The 19,074-nt window shown below is 41.8% G+C and overlaps 1 protein-coding gene across 4 annotated transcripts in view; it reads right to left on the reverse strand.

The window, feature by feature from the left end:
- cops4 (COP9 constitutive photomorphogenic homolog subunit 4 (Arabidopsis)) overlaps positions 1-19,074 on the reverse strand; it is a 96,638-nt gene that overhangs the window by 75,005 nt on the left and 2,559 nt on the right. For all 4 annotated transcript variants that reach the window (XM_085964771.1, XM_085964753.1, XM_085964780.1 and 1 more), the window contains exons 2-3: positions 13,500-13,579; positions 4,923-5,074 (exon numbers count right to left, since the gene is read on the reverse strand). In XM_085964771.1, the coding sequence (XP_085820897.1) occupies positions 4,923-5,074; positions 13,500-13,579 (232 nt within the window). The remainder of the gene's footprint in view (positions 1-4,922; positions 5,075-13,499; positions 13,580-19,074) is intronic.

Raw genomic sequence — 19,074 nt, forward strand, 5'->3', positions numbered from 1 at the left:
CTGGCTACCTTCTGAATCTGTTTTACAGGTGATCTGCATACCCTTTGTCATAAAATTCCTGTAAAGACTGGACTGTCGTGATATATTAATCATGTTTAGAGTATTATGGGTAATGGCATTATTTTATATTGTCACGGGAAGCGCGGTACCCCATTTACGTAAAGAGAGAGGATTGCATGTAAATACCTTTCTGTATATGTCATATATCTATGTGAAAAAAATGGGCCAAAGCTCCTGCTGCGTGTGCGCCCATGTGCCCACCCATACGGGGGGAGGAATCCCATTAAGGCCTATCCCCTTTAAGGTAGAGGAGATGGTAGGGTGGTTATTATACTCTAATACCACCTGGAATAAGGAGGATACCATACAAACCCAAAATAGCTTGAATCCAGATCAGCTGGAACATGAGTGGAAACAGGCAGGGTATAACCCCACGAACTTTAAAGGATGGTTTCATCCCCAGTACGATAATCGAAGGTATCCAGAAGAGCTATTAGTCAGCACAGGGGGAAAACTAAACAATGCAGAGGGGGAAGTCTGCTTGGTAAACTATGACGAGACAGGGTTAGTGGTTGGATGGAGTAAGTGCAAGTTTAATTACACTTTAACCAAAACCAGTACTAAACCACCAGGTGCCCTAGAATAGCCACACGTGGGAACGTTTAATTTATCCGAAGTGCTAAACCGGACTAGCAATCTACCCTGGAGGGGAATACCTGGGATCATGTACCAACTTTGAAACAAATTTGAGGCCTACAATAATACCTATTTCATTTGCGGATATAAGGCGTATCCATGGCTTCCACGAACCTGGACTGGGTCATGCTATATAGGATACGTAGTACCATACATCCATTATTTATCCTCCCTAACCCACCACTACGGGTACCAGTCGTTATGGCAACCAGCCAAGCGTGTTAAGAGAGCTATTACGGAAACCGAAAGATTCTGGGCTATAGCATTCCCCTGGTACGGAACAGGAAAAATAGCAAGGGAATCCATAAACATGGCAGCAGTGCTCGAGCAAATAGCCAACGATACGGCTGAGTCCCTGAGAGAAATGAGTGCCGAAATGGTGGCGATCCGGACCACCGCCTTACAGAATAGGACGGCCCTAGATTATCTGTTGGCGGCGCAAGGAGGCACCTGTGCCCTGATCGGGACAGACTGCTGTACATATGTCCCAGATAGCTCCGAGAATATCACGAGCCTAGCAAATCATATCCAAGAAGAAATAAAGAAGCTCCATCAACCCACAAGCACAGGGTGGCTTGATTGGTTGCTAGGGAAAACCGGGTGGGGAGTGTGGATGATGCAAGGGATAATAATAATAGTTGTAATTTGTATGTTGATGTGTTGTGCGCTGAGCCTTATAAAGTTGTGTTGCCAAACTGCTATGAAAACCGTGATGCCGATCGCCTCTATCGAGGAGGAACACACCAACCTGCTACCAAGGGACGAAGAACACCAATACAACACTGTCGAAGGAACAACCGAACCCCCGGACATAAGCCAGTGGCTGTAAGCACCGACGAGAGGGGGACCGAGGATGGTCATCTGGGAGCAAATGAATCGTGCTCCAGGACCAAGAGGAGGGACTGTTAGAATAAAATTTTGCTGGAAAAGACACAAACAACAAATTCGCTGACTGGGACTAATTGAAATCACTGCACAATGAGACATCCCACGCCAACGCATGGCTGGAACAAAGTTCATCTCGTGTCCTGTTATCACAGTCCCAAGAACCAACAAGGTTCACTGGTATCCTATTATCGAACTAATCACATTCCGCCGGTGACGCGGACGGAACAAGACGAAACGAAGACCCTTCGCAATCACTGAGGACTAACAAGGTTCACTGGTATCCTATTATCGAACTAATCACATTCCGCCGGTGACACGGATGGAACAAGACGGAACAAAGACCTTTCGAAATCACTGAATGGCAACACGAGTGTGTAAACTCCTGACTGGAGGAAAATAACGATATGCGCTAATAAACGAATTGATTGGATGAATGTAAATGATCTAAACCCAACTTCTTGGAATTGTATATAAGCTCGGCACGTACTACAATCGAGGAGAAGGTGCTCTCTCAGACCGCGTGGTTGCAGACGCTTCTCCCAGAGCTCTGTCATTTAATAAAGTTGTCTCTCTTACTCAAAGTCTAGTTTCCGAGGAATCATTTTTCCTACAACAGGACTGAAGGCCCATAAATCACCAGGGCCTGATAATCTACATCCTAGGGTACTTAAGGAAGTGGCCCTAGAAATAGTAGATGCATTGCTGGTCATCTTCCAGAACTCGATAGACTCTGGAACAGTACCCATGGATTGGAGGGTAGCTAATGTTACCCCACTATTCAAAAAAGGTGGTAGAGAAAAAGCGGGGAATTATAGACCGGTAAGCCTGACATCGGTAGTGGGGAAAATGCTAGAGTCCATTATAAAAGATGTAATAGCAGAGCACTTGGAAAGCAGTGACAGGATCGGACAAAGTCAACATGGATTTACAAAAGGTAAATCATGCTCGACTAATCTACTGGAATTTTTTGAGGATGTAACTGGTAAAATAGATAAGGGAGAACCAGTGGATGTGGTGTATTTGGACTTTCAGAAGGCTTTCGATAAGGTCCCGCATAAGAGATTAGCGTGCAAAATTAAGGCACATGGGATGGGGGGCAAGGTATTGACTTGGATAGAGAACTGGTTGGCGGACAGAAAGCAAAGAGTTGGAATAAACGGGTCGTTTTCCGAGTGGCAGGCAGTGACTAGTGGGGTACCGCAAGGATCGGTCCTAGGGCCCCAGCTGTTCACAATATATATTAATGATCTGGACGAGGGAATTGGATGTAATATCTCCAAATTTGCAGACGACAAAGCTGGGTGGGAGGGTATGCTGCGAAGAGGATGTCGTGAAACTCCAGTACGATTTGGACAGGTTAGGTGATTGGGCAGAAACATGGCAAATGCACTATAATGTGGATAAATGTGAGGTTATCCACTTTGGTGGCAAAAACAGGAAGGCAGATTATTTTTTGAATGGCAATAGATTGGGAGAAGGGGAAGTGCAAAGAGACCTGGGTGTTCTTGTGCACCAGTCGCTGAAGGTAAGCATGCAGGTGCAGCAGGCGGTTAAGAAGGCAAATGGTATGTTGGCCTTCGTAGCAAGAGGGTTCGAGTACAGGAACAAGGATGTCTTGCTGCAGTTGTACAGGGCCTTGGTGAGACCGCACCTTGAGTATTGTGTGCAGTTTTGGTCGCCTTATCTGAGGAAGGACGTTCTTGCCATGGAAGGAGTGCAGCGAAGATTCACCAGGCTGATACCTGGGATGGCAGGAATGACGTATGAGGAGAGATTGGGTCGATTGGGCTTATACTCTCTGGAGTTTAGAAGATTGAGAGGGGATCTCATCGAAACCTATAAAATTCTGTCAGGCCTGGACAGACTAGATGCAGGAAGGATGTTTCTGATGGCCGGGGAGTCCAGAACCAGGGGTCATAGTCTAAGGATAAGGGGTAAACCATTTAGGACTGAGATGAGGAGGAATTTCTTCACCCAGAGAGTGGTGAACTTGTGGAATTCTCTGCCACAGAGGGCAGTGGAGGCCAGTTCATTAAATATATTCAAGAAGGAGTTGGATATATTTCTTAAGGCTAAAGGGATCAAGGGATATGGGGAGAAGGCAGGGACAGGGTACTGAATTTGGATGATCAGCCATGATCTCATTGAATGGCGGAGCAGGCTCGAAGGGCCGAATGGCCTACTCCTGCTCCTATTTTCTATGTTTCTAAGATAATACAATCTCTTCCTCTAGATTTTTCATCCTCTTGTTAGGTCTCCATGCACGATTCACAATCGCAAAAGGCAGCAGAGGACCTGCTCCAAAGGCTGTATTGAATGCTGCTCTTGATCCAGCTGACATACAATGCTCAAGAGCAACTGGGTGACTCACCTGCAAATTTTCACTGCCTGTGGGGAACTAAGTTGTGATCTTCACCATCACCCCCAAGAATATGAATTAATTATACGTAGAGCTGCGGTTATGTCCCACAACATACCATTCCGCAGCACAGTATCTTTGAGCATCAACCCGCTATACCACCTCAACATAGATAAGCTTACGGCCAGTCCTATTGTCATGCCCAATTTACCAGCCAAACCTGCAACAATGAGCAGGCTATGACACTAAACTGGCTAACAAAAATAAACAGAAATGGAACCAATTTTTTTTTTTTTAAATATATAATTTTGAAGTCAGGCAAACGTACATGGTAAATGAAGAAATTAAGACGACATTTTTTTTGAACCTGAATTGACTGTTGTAGCTCGCTCAAGTATTGTATTGAGAACAGTCCATTTAATCATCCTCAATGAAGGGCAGCTCTGAGGATAGACAGTGAACTATAGATTATAAACATGTGCACTGTAGAACTTTTAAATGGGGATGATTGAAAGTAGGACAAAAATGGTTGTGTTCTGTTTTACAGCCAAATATGAAGGTTGCTGAGCTAGACGCCCTAAAGGCATTACATGATGTTATTTCCAGCTGACTTAAACTGGGACAGAATGGGCGAGATATTTTCATGCTACTTTGATTCTGGAAGCCCTCATACATTGCAGCTTTTATTCCTGAACAGAAATATTTTAATACATGTATTCTGAATTTAGAGATGCATTGTAAATAAGCTGTGATGATTCTCCTGTTTCACATTTTTCCAGTGACATGGATCAAATGAGAGCGACTCATTACAGTGTTTCACACTGTAGTTTACTCATCAACGGCAAGGATAAGTAATGTAAAATCCTGAGGTTTGGTTTGCTTTACAAACACAGTTGAAAGAAAGGACGTCAACTAAACATTTTCACAATTAAAAATAAAACTGTACATCTTTTAACATAAAAGAAATATTGCTGCTTACCTGCTCTTCAAATGAAATGACTCTAGGCTGGATCTTTTCCAAAGTGAAGTGATAGATTTCTTTGGCTGTACCATCAGGAAGATTCGGTAGGTGGGAGCAGAAGTCAGTCAGCAGTTGTCGGGAAATCACTAGACTGACATTTTCATTAACCACTGTATTAAAACAGAGATGGACACTGAATCACAAGCCTTCCATCGGTTACATAACGCTAAGAATTTACGGCCACTTGCTGCTATATTTCATTTTGGTTTGTCAAAAGGGTTAGGCTCTTTGCAAAACATCATTCACAAATACCAATGTAAAAATTTCAGATCACTGGCTGAATATGTGACATCTGTATTTCCTTTTGCTTGTTTTGCAAATATAAGTTGGTGGAAAACAGATTCTTTGCATATTAAGGATTCATTGCCAAATACTGGTAATTTTATGCAACATTATTCATTGTCGGCTTTTAACACTGAGCACAGACAAAAATGTAGTACAGCATTTCTGTTTGTCTGGGTTTGGCTTGGTGCCTGCCCCTTTAAATCCAGTTATAATATGCAAGATGCTTGAGGCCAGCTGCAGAAAAAAAAAACCTGAATCTGATACAAATATTTTGATGACATTTTCATGAAACGCAGACCATAGTCATTTGTTCAATTAAATGACAGTCAATTATTTTTGATTCTGAGTGTCAGTTATGAGAATCGAAACAAGCCACAGTAATGAGTGGACAATATAAGTAGCTGGATCTGTTGATTAAGCGGAGTGAGTAAAATATAATCAAACCGAATGGAATCTTCACAGGAAAAGACAAGGTAGATTAACTAGGTCCCACAGTCAGAAAAGATTACAAGAACAAAAAGTATATATAAAGGTATCTAGAAAAGGATAGTGTAGAATTTGTTTGCAGCCCTTTTACTTACTTTTTCACTTGAAGGTATGTAATAGTCTCACTACTGTAAATGTATAATTGTAATTACATCGATGTTAAAATACTCACTTGTTTGTGGTTTGTTTAATATTTGAGACTTAAAATGACACCTGATGTGAATGCTCGCTCTACTGTTTTTGAAGACTGGAGAGAGATCCTGTGGAACTATATGCTAAATTCCAGTAGCTCAAAAATGACCAGACAGGGTGTGGTGTTCATTATCCCAGGCATATTATTGAAAGCTTACCTAGATTTCAAGGCTAGATTAGACACTGTTGAAGATATTGGGACTTGCTCATAATGATCTAAGACATGGGAGCCAAAATAATCATCAGTAAGAAGGGTAGAAAAGACCCAAAAATGTAATAAACACCACAGAGGAGTTTATTTATCTGGATACTACCCACTCTGGAGCCAGCATTTGGCAACCATCTTTTCACTTTAACACTTAAAACATGTCCAACCATGGCTGCATTAATTTTGCCAACAAGTCAACTTTCCAAACCTGGGCTTTTGATAGTCTTAAAAATTCTGCTCAGCATAATCTATTCTACAATCATACACATGCATTATACAGTGTAATTTAATGCTTTTGATGAAAAACTTAAATAATTTTAAGAGAAAGCAGTGTTGTCACTGGGCTTATTTAATATACTGATACCAATATACACAACAAGAAAAATTGCACATAATGCCAAATGCTCTTAAATCATCACCTCCACTGTTGTCTCCAGGCATTTAAATTGCATCAGCCCTAATACCCTATAGTAAACCTAGCAGCAGGATCAATATACTTCGAAGTGCCTTACTTCCAGGTTTTCACAGTTTTCTGGTTCTTATACAGCTTTGTACTGGGGAAGACTGCTGTCCAAACCTTCACATCTACTGGGAGTATTTTACTGAAAAAAATAAATTTATATAGACCAACAAAAATGTACTCCGCATTCTCTTGCCGAGTGGTCCTGCACAGCACGTTGGCTGACAGAACTCAAGCAGCCTGAGGAGTCCTTCATACCATTTAAAAAAAATAATTAGTAGTGCAAGCCCTCATCTGGTGAACATGGGGTATGGTAGCATAATGGTTATGTTACTGGACTAGTAATCCAATGGTGAGTTTGAATCCCACCATGGCAGCTGGGGAATATTAAATAAATCTGGAATTTAAAAAAAAGCTAGTATTGAAAATGGTGAAACTACTGGATTGTTGTTAAAAACCCATCTTGTTCACTAATGTCCTTTCGGGAAGGAAATCTGCCATCCTTACCCGGTCTGGCCTATATGTGACTCCAGACCCACAGCAATGTGGTTGACTCTTAACCGTCCTCTGCAATGGCCTAGCAAGCCATTCAGTTGTATTCAAGGGCAATTAGGGCAATAAATGCCGGCGATGTCCACATCCCGTGAATGAATTTTAAAAATGCAGACTTTCTTTAGTCAGCTGCAATGCTTATAAACCCTAACTGAAGTTCTTTTAAGATTTGATATATCAACATTTTTTAAATGAAAAAGTACGTCACTGAATATACTGCCTAATAAAGAAAATAACAGCTGTCTTGAATGTATTATGTGGGTATAAAACTAAGTGAGAATTCGGCATTGGGAAAATAAAGGGACTGAAATGTAACCTGGGGAGCAGAAGACAGTGCAGCAAACCCCACCATTATGCTTTTCCAACATCCTGGTGATAGCCCTGATTCTCCAATTGCTCTGATCACTGCCACCTCCAGTGGCAGACATGTAACCAATGGCACATCACCCCAGTGTCAAGTGTTCCTTCCAGACACATCCCAAGTATGGATAGGCTACGGGGCCGGGGGGGGGAATTCTTAATCATTAGGCTGCTAGCACATAAGAAATGGGAGCAGAAGTAGGCCCTACGGCCCCTCAAGCCTGCTCCACCATTCAATAAGATCGTGGCTAATCATCGACCTCAACTCCACTTTCCCACCCGATCTCCATATCCTTGATTCCCCTAGAGTCCAAAAATCTATCTATCTCAGCCTTGAATATACTCAAAGACTCAGCATCCACAGCCCTCTGGGGCAGAGAATTGCAAAGATTCACAACCCTGAGTGAAGAAATTCCTCCTCATCTTGGTCTTAAATGGCCTATTCCTTATCCTGAGACTATGCCCCCTAGTTCTAGACACTTCAGCCAGGAGAAACAACCTCTCAGCATCTACCCTGTCAATCCCCTTCAGAATCTTGTATGTTTCAATGAGATCACCTCACATTCTTCTAAACTCCAGAGAGTACAGGCCCATTCTACACAATCTCTCATCATAGGACAGCCCTCTCATCCCAGGAATCAATCTAGTGAACCTTCGTTGCACCGATTCCAAGGCAAGTATATCCTTCCTTAGATAAGGAGACCAAAACTGTGCACAGAACTCCAGGTGTGGTCTCACCAAGGCCCTGTACAATTGTAGCAAGACTTCCTTACTCTTATACTCCAACCACTTTGCAATAAAGGCCAACATGCCATTTGACTTCCTTATTGCTTGCTGTGCCTGCATGCTAGCTTTCTGTTACACGAGGACACCCAAATCTCTCTCAACACCAACATTTAAAAGTTTCTCACCATTTAAAAAATATTTTGTTTTTCTATTCTTTCTACCAAAGAGAATAATCTCACATTTCCCTACATTATACTCCATCTGCCACCTTATTGCCCACTCACTTAACCTGTCCATATCCCTTTGCAGGCTCTTTGTGTCCTCTTCACAGCTTACTGTCCCACCTAGCTTTGTATCATCAGCAATCTTGGATACATTACACCTGATCCCTTCATCTAGGTCATTAAGATAGATTGTAAATAGCTGAGACCCCAACACTGATCCTTACGGCACCCCACTAGTTACAGCCTGACAACCTGAAAAAGATCTGTTTATCCCTACTCTCTGTGTTCTGTCCATTAACCAATCCTCTATCCATGCTACTATATTACCCCCAACCCCATGAGCCCTTATCTTGTGTAATAACCTTTTATGTGGCACCTTATCGAATGTCTTTTGGAAATCCAAATATACTACATCCACTGGTTCCTCTTTACCTACCCTGCTAGTTACATCCTCAAAGAACTCTTAATAAATTTCTCAAACACGATTTACCTTTCATAAAACCATGTCAACTCTACCTAATCATGTTATGATGTTCTAAGTGCCCTGATACCACTTCCTTAACAATGGATTCCAGCATTTCCCCAACGACTGATGTCAGGCTAACTGGTCTGTAGTTCCCTGTTTTCTCTCTCCCTCCTTTCTTGACTAGCGGTGTTACATTTGCTACCTTCCAATCCACTGGGACCATTCTAGAACCATGGGAATTTTGGAAGATCAAAACCAATGCATTCACCTCTTTTAAAACCCTAGGATGTAGGCCAACAGTTCCAGGGAATCTGTTGGCTTTTAGTCCCATTAGTTTCTCTACTTATATTAATTACGTTAAGTTCCTCACCCTCATTAGACCCTTGGGTCCCCACCATTTTTGGTATGCTTTTTGTGTCTTGTACTATGAAGACAGATACAAAATATTTGTTTTAACATTTCTGCCATTTCCTTATTTCCCATAAGAATTTCTCCTATCTCAGCCTCTAAGGAACCAACTTTTCCTACTCTCTTCCTTTTTACATACTTGTAGAAGCTTACAATCTGCTTTTATATTTCTTGCTAGTTTTCTCTCATATTCTATTTCTTCCCTTATCATCAATTTTTTGGTCATCCTTTGCTGGTTTCTGAAACTCTCCCAATCCTCAGGTTTACTACTATTCTTCGCAACATTATAAGCTTCTTCTTTCAATCTAATGCTATCCTGAATTTCTTTAATTAGCCACTGATGGATCCCTTTTCCTGTGGAGAAGTTTTTGTTCCTCAATGGAATGTATTTTTGTTGAGAATTATGAAATATTTCTTTAAACGCAAGCCACTGCTTATCTACCGCCATACCTTTTAATCTATTTTTCCAATCTACCTTAGCCAACTTGCCCCTCATACCTATGTAATTGGCTTTATTTAAGTTTAAGACTCTAGTTTCGGACTTAGGCAAGTCACTCTCAAACTTAATGTGAAATTCTATCATATTATGATCATTCTGCCCCAGAGGATCCTTTACTATGAGATTGCTAATTAACCCTGCCTCGTTAAACAACACATGATCTAAAATAGCCGGTTCCCTGGCTGGTTCTATGACGTATTGTTCTAGGAAGCTGTCCCAAATGCATTCCATGAACTAGTCCTCCAGACTACCTTTGCCCAGTCTATATGAAGATTAAAGTTCCCCCCAATTATTACCTTTGTTACAAGCTCCTACTATTTCTTAATTAATATTCTGTCCAATGGTATCGCTACTGTTAAGAGGCCGATATACTACTCCCACCAGTGTTTTCTGCCCCTTGTTATTCCTTATCTCCACCCATACTGATTCTACTTCTTGACCTTCCGAGCCGAGATCCTTTCTCTCTACTGTCTATATGTCATCCTTTATTATCAGGGCTACCCCACCTCCTTTTCCATTCTGCCTGTCTTTTTGAAACGTCAAGTACCTGAAACATTTAGTTCCCAACCTTGATCACCTTGCAACCACGTCTCTGCAATGGCTTAGATCAAAGCCATTTATCTCTATTTGTGCCACTAGTTCGTCTATCTTTATCTAAATTTTTTACCATTATTCCCTGCTTTGACCTTATTCTCTGCTGCACTGCTACCATTAAACCCTCTGTCCCTTCCCGTCACACTCTACTTATTTTTACCTAAATCGCTACACTGCTATATTGCCTTGACCTTTCTCTTTAGATTTCTAAATTTCCCCTCACCTGACCCCTCCCCCCACTTTTTTAGTTTAAAGCCCTATCTACAGCCCTAGATATTCGATTCGCCAGGACGTTGGTTCCAGCCCGGTTTAAGTGGAGCCCATCCTGACGGAACAGTTCCCTCTTTCCCCAGTACTGGTGCCAGTGCCCCATGAATTGAAAACCCTTCTTCCTACACCACTCTTTGAGCCACACATTTAATTCTCTGTTAAGTGTGCCAGGAGAGGATATCAGGGATTTGGGCACATGCCAGCCTTGATTTTTGATCCACTAATTGTAAATCCTGAACTAAAGGCAAAAATTTACCCCAGAACCTACAAGTGTTTTTCATAGTTGAAGACTGGCTACAGAGTGCACTTTTCACATTCCTACCATCATAATTTACTGACACCATGCTGACAGAAAAGACAAAAGTTCTGTATAAATTCAATTTCAGAGGAGTTTGATCTGAATTAAAAACATGGAAAGCCAGATTAGAACACAGTCTTGAAAAATTTAAATTAGTAGTGCATGTAAATGGAGAAAATTAAGTTCCAATGAAAAGGTCTGCCATTTGCTAAAAGCTTACTGTAATGGTACAGAAGGCACTTTCATAACCAACTAATGAAGGCTGGATTTAATGATTTTCATGATGATTTTGGCGAGATTGACAGTTATAATTTATTTTAGAAACCACTGAGCCAGCATGTAACTCATCTAGGAAGTTAGGCCCTACCAAACTGTTATAAGAACAGCCTCGTATTTTTTCTAATACTTTTTTTTGCTAATACATCTGAAGGGGATGCAAAAAGTGGATATATCTATCATACATTAAAAACATTGAGGAGTCTTAACATTCGAATTGTATTGCACTTGTAGGTGGCACAGTGAGCATAACATTACGTGACATAATGCTACATGACAGGGCCACCTTGAGGAAAAAGTGGAATCTCGCCTTTGGATCCACACAGCACAATAAAAATTAAAGTTATTTACAAAACGCTGGGGAAAATGACAACAAAAACCAAAATCCTACCAATATTAGAAATCAAATACCGGTTGAGAAAAAGGGAGCCCACCACAGCTGCGCCTGCAAAAAAGATAGCTGTACAAACTCCACAATCCAAAGCATGAAAGAAAAGCCTTCTAAAAGACAAGGGAGATTGCGGTAATAACTAAGTGAACACTCAGAAAAACCCGTAAGAAACCACAAGAAAGTGCAGCACCGGGCGGATGAACTGAAATCTCTCCCAATGTTCATTGAAAAAATGAAGGGCTGGTAAACAACTCATGTTTGCGTATAGCTAGTAGCAGTACCTGAAGGCACGGTAAACAAAACTTAAGAAATAAAGTTGGGGATCAAAAACAGAAAGCATGAAATGAAAACAAAGGTACCAATGCTCCCTTCAGGTGATGAAAGAAACCCACACCGCCACCAGCAACCCCCACCTCCCAAGGAAAAAACCCAAATCACCCCGCCCCCCCACACTTACTGAGGCAGACACCCGACAATCCACCACCTCCCATCATGCAGAGGTAAAAAAAGACTGCTATGCTAGCTATCACCACCACTGCTGAAGCAAAACAAGATCTCTGATGATCACTGCGACAAATTCAGCACACATATCCCCTTCTCCCTGGTAAGGCAAAACACCACTGCCCCTTTCCCCTCCCCAAACCCATCCCCTCATCTTCCTCTCTTCCCTTCCCTTCATTCCTCCTCCGCATCACTCCCCTTCCCATCTCTCTCCACCCTTCCCTCCCCTTGTCCGCCCTCCGTCCTCATGGTAGTGATAAGAGTTCCAGCTAACAGTATATACAACAACTTGAATTTATATAGCATCTTTAATGTAGTAAAATGTCCCAAGGCACTTCACAGGAACGTTATAAAACAAAATTTGACACCAAGCCACAAAGAGATATTAGGGCAGGTGAGGTAGGTTTTAAGGAGCGTCTCAAAAAAGGAAAGAGAGGTGGAGAGGTTTAGGGCGGGAATTCCAGAGCTTAGGGCATCGGCAGATGAAGGCACGGCCACCAATGGTGGAGCGACTGAAATCGGAGATGCGCAAAAGACCAGAATTAGAGGAGTGCAGCTATCTCAGAGGGTTGAGGGGCTGGAAGAGATTACAGAGATAGGGAGGGGCGAGGCCATGGAGGGATTCGAAAACAAGGATGAAAATTTTTTAATTGAGGCTTTGCTTAACTGGGAGTCAATGTAGGTCAGTGAGCACAGGGGTGATGGGTGAACGGGACTTGGTGCGAGTTAAGACACAGGCAGCAGATTTTAGATGAGCACAAGTTTACTGAGGGTAGAACGTGGGAGGCCAGCCAGGAGTGTGTTGGAATAGTCAAGTCTAGAGATAACAAAGGCATGGAGGAGGGTTTCAGCAGCAGATGAGCTGAGGCAGGGGCGGAGTCAAGCGATATTACAGAAGTGGAAATAGACAGTCTTAGTGATGGCACGGATATGTGGTCAGAAGCTCATCTCAAATATAGTGATATTTAATCACTTGGATCAGCAGTAGGTGGGATGAGACTTATTAAGAGAGCACCACTGCAAAACTGGTGGGGGGGGTGGGTGGATAGCAGTGTGAGCATGAAATTGGAGGGGAGGACAAGATAAATGTTGGCTTGAAATGGGGGACAAGAGAAGGAAAGTGGCATCTTGAGCTAGGATGAGGGTGAGAAGACTGTTTGTTTGAACTGGGGAGGGGAGGGGATGGTTTGGAGAGGAGAAGAATGCCACCTCAAACTGCTGAGGGAGGGGAGAAGAGTTACTTTTGGATTATCAGAGTACAGAAAAAATATAGCATGTAATACATAGTACAGTCTTTGCTCAATATAGCACATACTATATACTAAAGTACAATACTCACTAGCCTCGACGAAGGCCTTCAAAGCCTCCAGCTGCTCGGCCCCTGATAGCTGCAAGGCTTTTTCCAGGATTTGGCGATACCTATTAAAGGGCACAAAAAGACAACAGGTTAAGGAATTAATCCCCTTCCTTGCATCACTGTCCTTACACAAAATTGTACTTCAGGATTTTTAAAGGAAAGTGACACCATTTTTAAACTTACAAAAACAACTGTTCCCATTAAATTTAACTGGAGATGAGAATATCTGTGTCAAAGAGAAGAATTAACATTGCTTGTTTGAGTTCTAAGCTATACAAACGAGGGGATCCCAGGTTTGATTGCCAGACTGTGCTCAGTTCAGCTGGCTAAACTCAGCCAGAGCAGCAGTACAAGTACAACAATTGGCCAAAGGACCTCCTGGGCTAGGAAGAGTGGGGGTAAAAACTCAAGGTTCCCACTCCCAATTGACCCCGCATTTGTGGATGCTGGGCTCAGCTTTGACCCTCTCCACGCCCAAATAGCTTGTCGGCACTCACTACCTAGGCACGTGTGAAGAATGGCCATTTTGCACAAGGTACTAGAGGGCTGCAGTGACCATGGAACTGTATCACAGCACAAGTCAATCAAAAGATAAGAGAGGAGTAAATTGGAACAAGCATTTTAGCACAGGGTGAATAGGGCTGTTATAATCTATGTATATTACACTATGGACCTGATGTGAGCCTGCGTCTAATTGGCTAAAAGAGCAGATCCTACAGCAATAATGAAAGCTAAATAAGTACTGTAATAGGAAATTACACTCATGCATCTAAAATTATGTCCTATAGTTTGCATATCTAACCAATTCACTATTACAATACCGAACATTGGTTACTAAATTCACAAGACAGTGAAAACAAGATTTTTAATACAATTTTGGAGGGGTGTCTGCATTCAGTTTGTTATATCGAACTTCTGAATGCATATTATATTGGAGTTATGAAATTTATCAATAAATCTATGAAAATGCAGTCATATTAGCTATGATTAATGACCCCAATATTCATATTAATAAGCTTCACACTGGACCTTTATATTATGCGCTGCAATATTCATTCCATTCATGCAATAATTCTGTTAATGATTTTCACAAAACTATTTTTGCTCCTTATGTGAGTATCGTTGAATGTAGGAAAATATGGAATGAGAAATAGCCAACTGGCCCACCACGTCCATTCCTTCCACAGACCATGCATGCACAAATCACTAACATAGAAACATAGAAGATAGGAGCAGGAGTAGGCCATTCGGCCCTTCGAGCCCGCTCCGCCATTCAACGAGATCATGGCTGATCATCCAAACCCTAGCACCCGGTCCCTACACCGACAGCCATCCCACCCAAGCCCTATCCCCGTAACCCCACGTATTTAATCCCCCCCTAACACTAAGGGCCAATTTTTTTATCATGGCCAATCAACCTAACCCACACATCTTTGGACTGTGGGAGGAAACCGGAGCACCCGGAGAAAACCCACGCAAACACGGGGAGAATGTGCAAACTCCACACAGACAGTCACCCGAGGCCGGATTTGAACCCGGGTCCCTGGCGCTGTGAGGCAACAGTGCTAACCACTATGCCACCGTGCTATTTGATCTTTTGAATAAAAACTCAAAGATAAATTGAGTAAACGCAAGAACATAAGAATTAGGACCCAGAGTAGGCCATACGGCCCCTCAAGTCATTCAAAAGATCATGGCTGATCTTCGACCTCAACTCCTCTTTCCCACCTGATACCCATATCCCTTGATACCCCTAGAGTCCAAAACATTAAAGTGAGATGTCGAGCATCTGGAAAGAGCACCAGGATTTGGGTGGGTGGCTGGGCGGGGTAAAAAAACAAAAAGTTGAAAAAAGTGTACAAAGTGTGGAAATTGCAGAATTCGCCTTTAGGTAATTCGAATTAAGCTAAAAACCACAATATTGAGCATGAAATCAAAAGAGAAAATTCTAAAAAGTCTCTGTTTGTACAGGCAGGCTTGTGGCCCTCACTGAAAAGAGAAAGTGGCACAGAGTCTTTTACATGGACTTCAGATTGTGCATTCCATACCAGTTGCTTTCCTTGCTGTGACATTTGTGGCCAAGCTGTTCAAAAACCATCATGTTGCACAAGGCATTTGATTATCTATATCTATATACTTATCCAACAGTCCACAATCCTATATTCAGGTAACTTTTTTAAAGAGATTAATCAACATGTCATTAATTAACTACAAGATCACTTCAGATGAAGAAAGCTCTTCAGCCCATTTAATATCATCCTTCTGGAATACTACACCATCGTTAACATTACAGCATCTGTTTCTTAAATGAGTCCAATATCTTGGCCTCAAGCACCTTTCTTGGCAACCTGTTCCTGAAGTTGATCACACTCCGTGTAAAGAAATAATTGTTGTTTGTCCTGGACTCACAACCATGAAATTGAGCCCTCTTCACTTGCTCTCCTGGCATGTGTGAAATTATTATTTCAGATTCACTTTGTCTATTCTGTTATCTTATAGCAACATAGTAATGTGCTGGGTCGAAGACCATTGGTCCATCTCGCCACCTCTCCTCAGTCAATCCCACCAGCACTCTTAGATTGAGTTGTCAGAGCCTGGAGCCTCGTTTACCTTAAACCACCCATCAGGTTCCTTACCATGATTCTGGAATTAATAGTCCTGTATTTCTTTTATTAGAAAGAGAAGAACAAACTTGCATTTCTATAGCACCTTTCACGACTTCACTGCTAATGAACAGACTTTTGAACAGGCTTGAGGGGCTAAATGGCCTACTCATGTTCTTATCTCCCTATATAAATACAGTCACTGTTGTAATGTAGGTAAATGTGGCAGTTAATTTATGCATAGCAAGGTACCACAAACAACAATGAAACCAGATAATTTGCTTTAGTGATGTTGGTTGAGGTACGAATATTGGCCAGGAGACCGGGCAACCTCCCCTGCTCCTCTTCGAATAGTGCCAAGGAATATTTTACATCCACCTGAGAAAGCAGCCGGGGTCTTAATTCAACGTCTCATCTGAAAGACGACACCTCCAACAGTGCAGCACTCCCTCCATTACTGCACTCAAGTGTCAGCCTAGATTCTGTGCCCAAGTCTCTAGTTTGGAGCTTGAACCCATGACCTTCAAATTCAGATGAGAGTGTGCAAGCACTAAGCCAAGGCTGACACTATTAGGAATTCATCCAGTCCTTTTTTGAAACCTGCCAGGGTTTTCTGTTCCACCACTGTCATTGGTAATGCTTCACAATTCTATCACCCTCATATAAACAAAATGTAGCCCAAGTTTACTATTTTTCTTTTGACACCCTTAACATTAAACTGTGTCCCTTCATTTTTGTATACTGTATCCAACAGAAGAACTTCCTGCATCCAAATTCTTGATACCTGTGAAATTCTTAGACCTCTATCAAATCCCTCCTCTTCTGCAGAGACTAAGGCACCAAGGCAGACAATCCTCCCTCATAACTCAGCCCTCCAAGCTCAGGAATCAGCCTCATATCGCTCCTCTGGATTTCCTCAAAAAATTCTACATCTTTCATGTAATGTGGAGACCAAAACTGAACACTGTACTCCAGACGGGTCCTCACCAAGGCCAAATACAACTTCAACACCATCTCCTTAGACTTATAAATCTCTCCCTTAGCTAAACAGCCTAAATTTTATTTGTTTTCTTCACCACCTATGAACATGAACCAATAATTTTAACAACATATCCATGCACTCAGATCTCTTTCCTTCTGTTACCTCAAGCACATTGTCATTTAATATGTAATCTACATTCTTGTCTCTTCTACCCAATTCCATTACTTTACACTTATCTGCGTGAAATTCCATCTGCCACCTCAACAAAGCTTGATCAGGTATGCCTTTGGACGTTGGTTACTATTGTGATTGATCACCTTATCCAATTTGCTGTCATCCACAAAATTAAAACACCTCAGACAGTATCCGCTTAAATCATTTATAAAAATTATAACAGACACCACTTCTAAAACCACGCCTGTGGGACTCCACTAGCAACTGGTTATCACTCAGACATGTCTCCACACTCCCATCACCTTTCTCTGTCTACCTTTCAGCCACACATCAATCCAGCCTAATACTTTGCCATTGGTCCTATGGGCACACACCTTGTGAATCTGTCGCCGTCTCAAATGTCTTCCTGAAATTCTGGCTTTGAGGTTATGATTTCAGATCATTTATGTATACCAAGAACAGGAGGGAATCCCATCACAGATTCCCAGGCACGCCACTCAATAGCTCTCCTCACTGCAACTTAGCTCTTCTTATGGCTTTTGCCTGCTTCCTTCCCATTAGCCAGTTACTAATGAATAAATTGGCACCCGCCCTTGATTACCACTTACATTTTGTAAAGATGGCTTGCATGCAGTACTTTAATCAAAAACTCTTTCGGAAGTCCAGATACACTGGTCTTATGGCTTTCCACCCCTGCCACCCCACCCCAAAGAAAAAAAATAACCCAGTCAATAAGGGATGTCACCTTTGACTAGTCAGACGAGATCTACCCACTATGTTAGCTGGGAGTCTATTCCACACATCCGCAGCTCTGGGGAAAATTCTGATCTCAAATCTTGCCTAAGGCTTGTTAATTTTATACTCTCTCACTCTCAGGCCAATCTAAGAAACCTGCTTGCCACTACATGATCTATTCAGCATTTAAAAAACCTGCATTGTATCTATTATCTAATAAAACACATTCAGTGCTACAAGATGCGGTACATAATTTAGAGCACCAAGGTCCTTAATTATCTTTGTTTCTCTTTTCTGAGGCCTCTCCGGTGCACCAATGTTCTACTTGAGGCAGAGTGAACTTTTAAACTAAAAGTAGACGGCACTTCTTCATCGACCTGTTATAGAAAATGATCAAGCATGAAAAAAACTCTCCCTTTACAACCGAATGCCACCAATATAAGCACATGGAAGAGACTGGCACTATCCAATGAAAGCAATTCCCGCAATCAGCACTGTGACAGTTGTACCTCTCAGTGTGATATCACTATTCATCACCTTACCTGCATCTGCTTTCAGTTTTTCTCCCAAAGACAATTTTTTTTTAAATTTCTGTGACCCATGGAGAAAACTGCAGGGACCTTTTCCATACAATAATTATCCAGCAAGGCGTTAATGTGATCTGACATTGAATAATGTACAAGTGATGAAGTTGCAATCAGGATCGGCCTTTGAATAAATATCCTACTCCTCAAATCCCTGATATGTATCCTGTATTCATTTGGTTTCTCCAGCACCAGAGAGTAAAATCTGGCAGAGGTTTATTTGATGGCTAAGGTTACCAACATGAACAAAAAACAAACAAGGCATCTAGGAAATAGCAAAGTAGCAAAGACTTCCCTGAATACTCCAGTACAGTACTCCTATCACAAACTCCTATCCAAAGGCACTCAGTCTTCAGTGACAATCTGCAAGATTACTGAAAATGGTCTTGCAATCAGATTAAGGCAGTAAGTGAATTGAAGAATTCCAACATCGTCATGAATTAAGCAGGGAACTGTACATAATGTAATTACATTTCCAC

This window comes from Somniosus microcephalus, chromosome 2 (genome assembly GCF_052327205.1).
Source record: "Somniosus microcephalus isolate GS21.2 chromosome 2, FLI_Smic_1.0, whole genome shotgun sequence".
NCBI classification, from domain to species: Eukaryota; Metazoa; Chordata; class Chondrichthyes; order Squaliformes; family Somniosidae; genus Somniosus; species Somniosus microcephalus.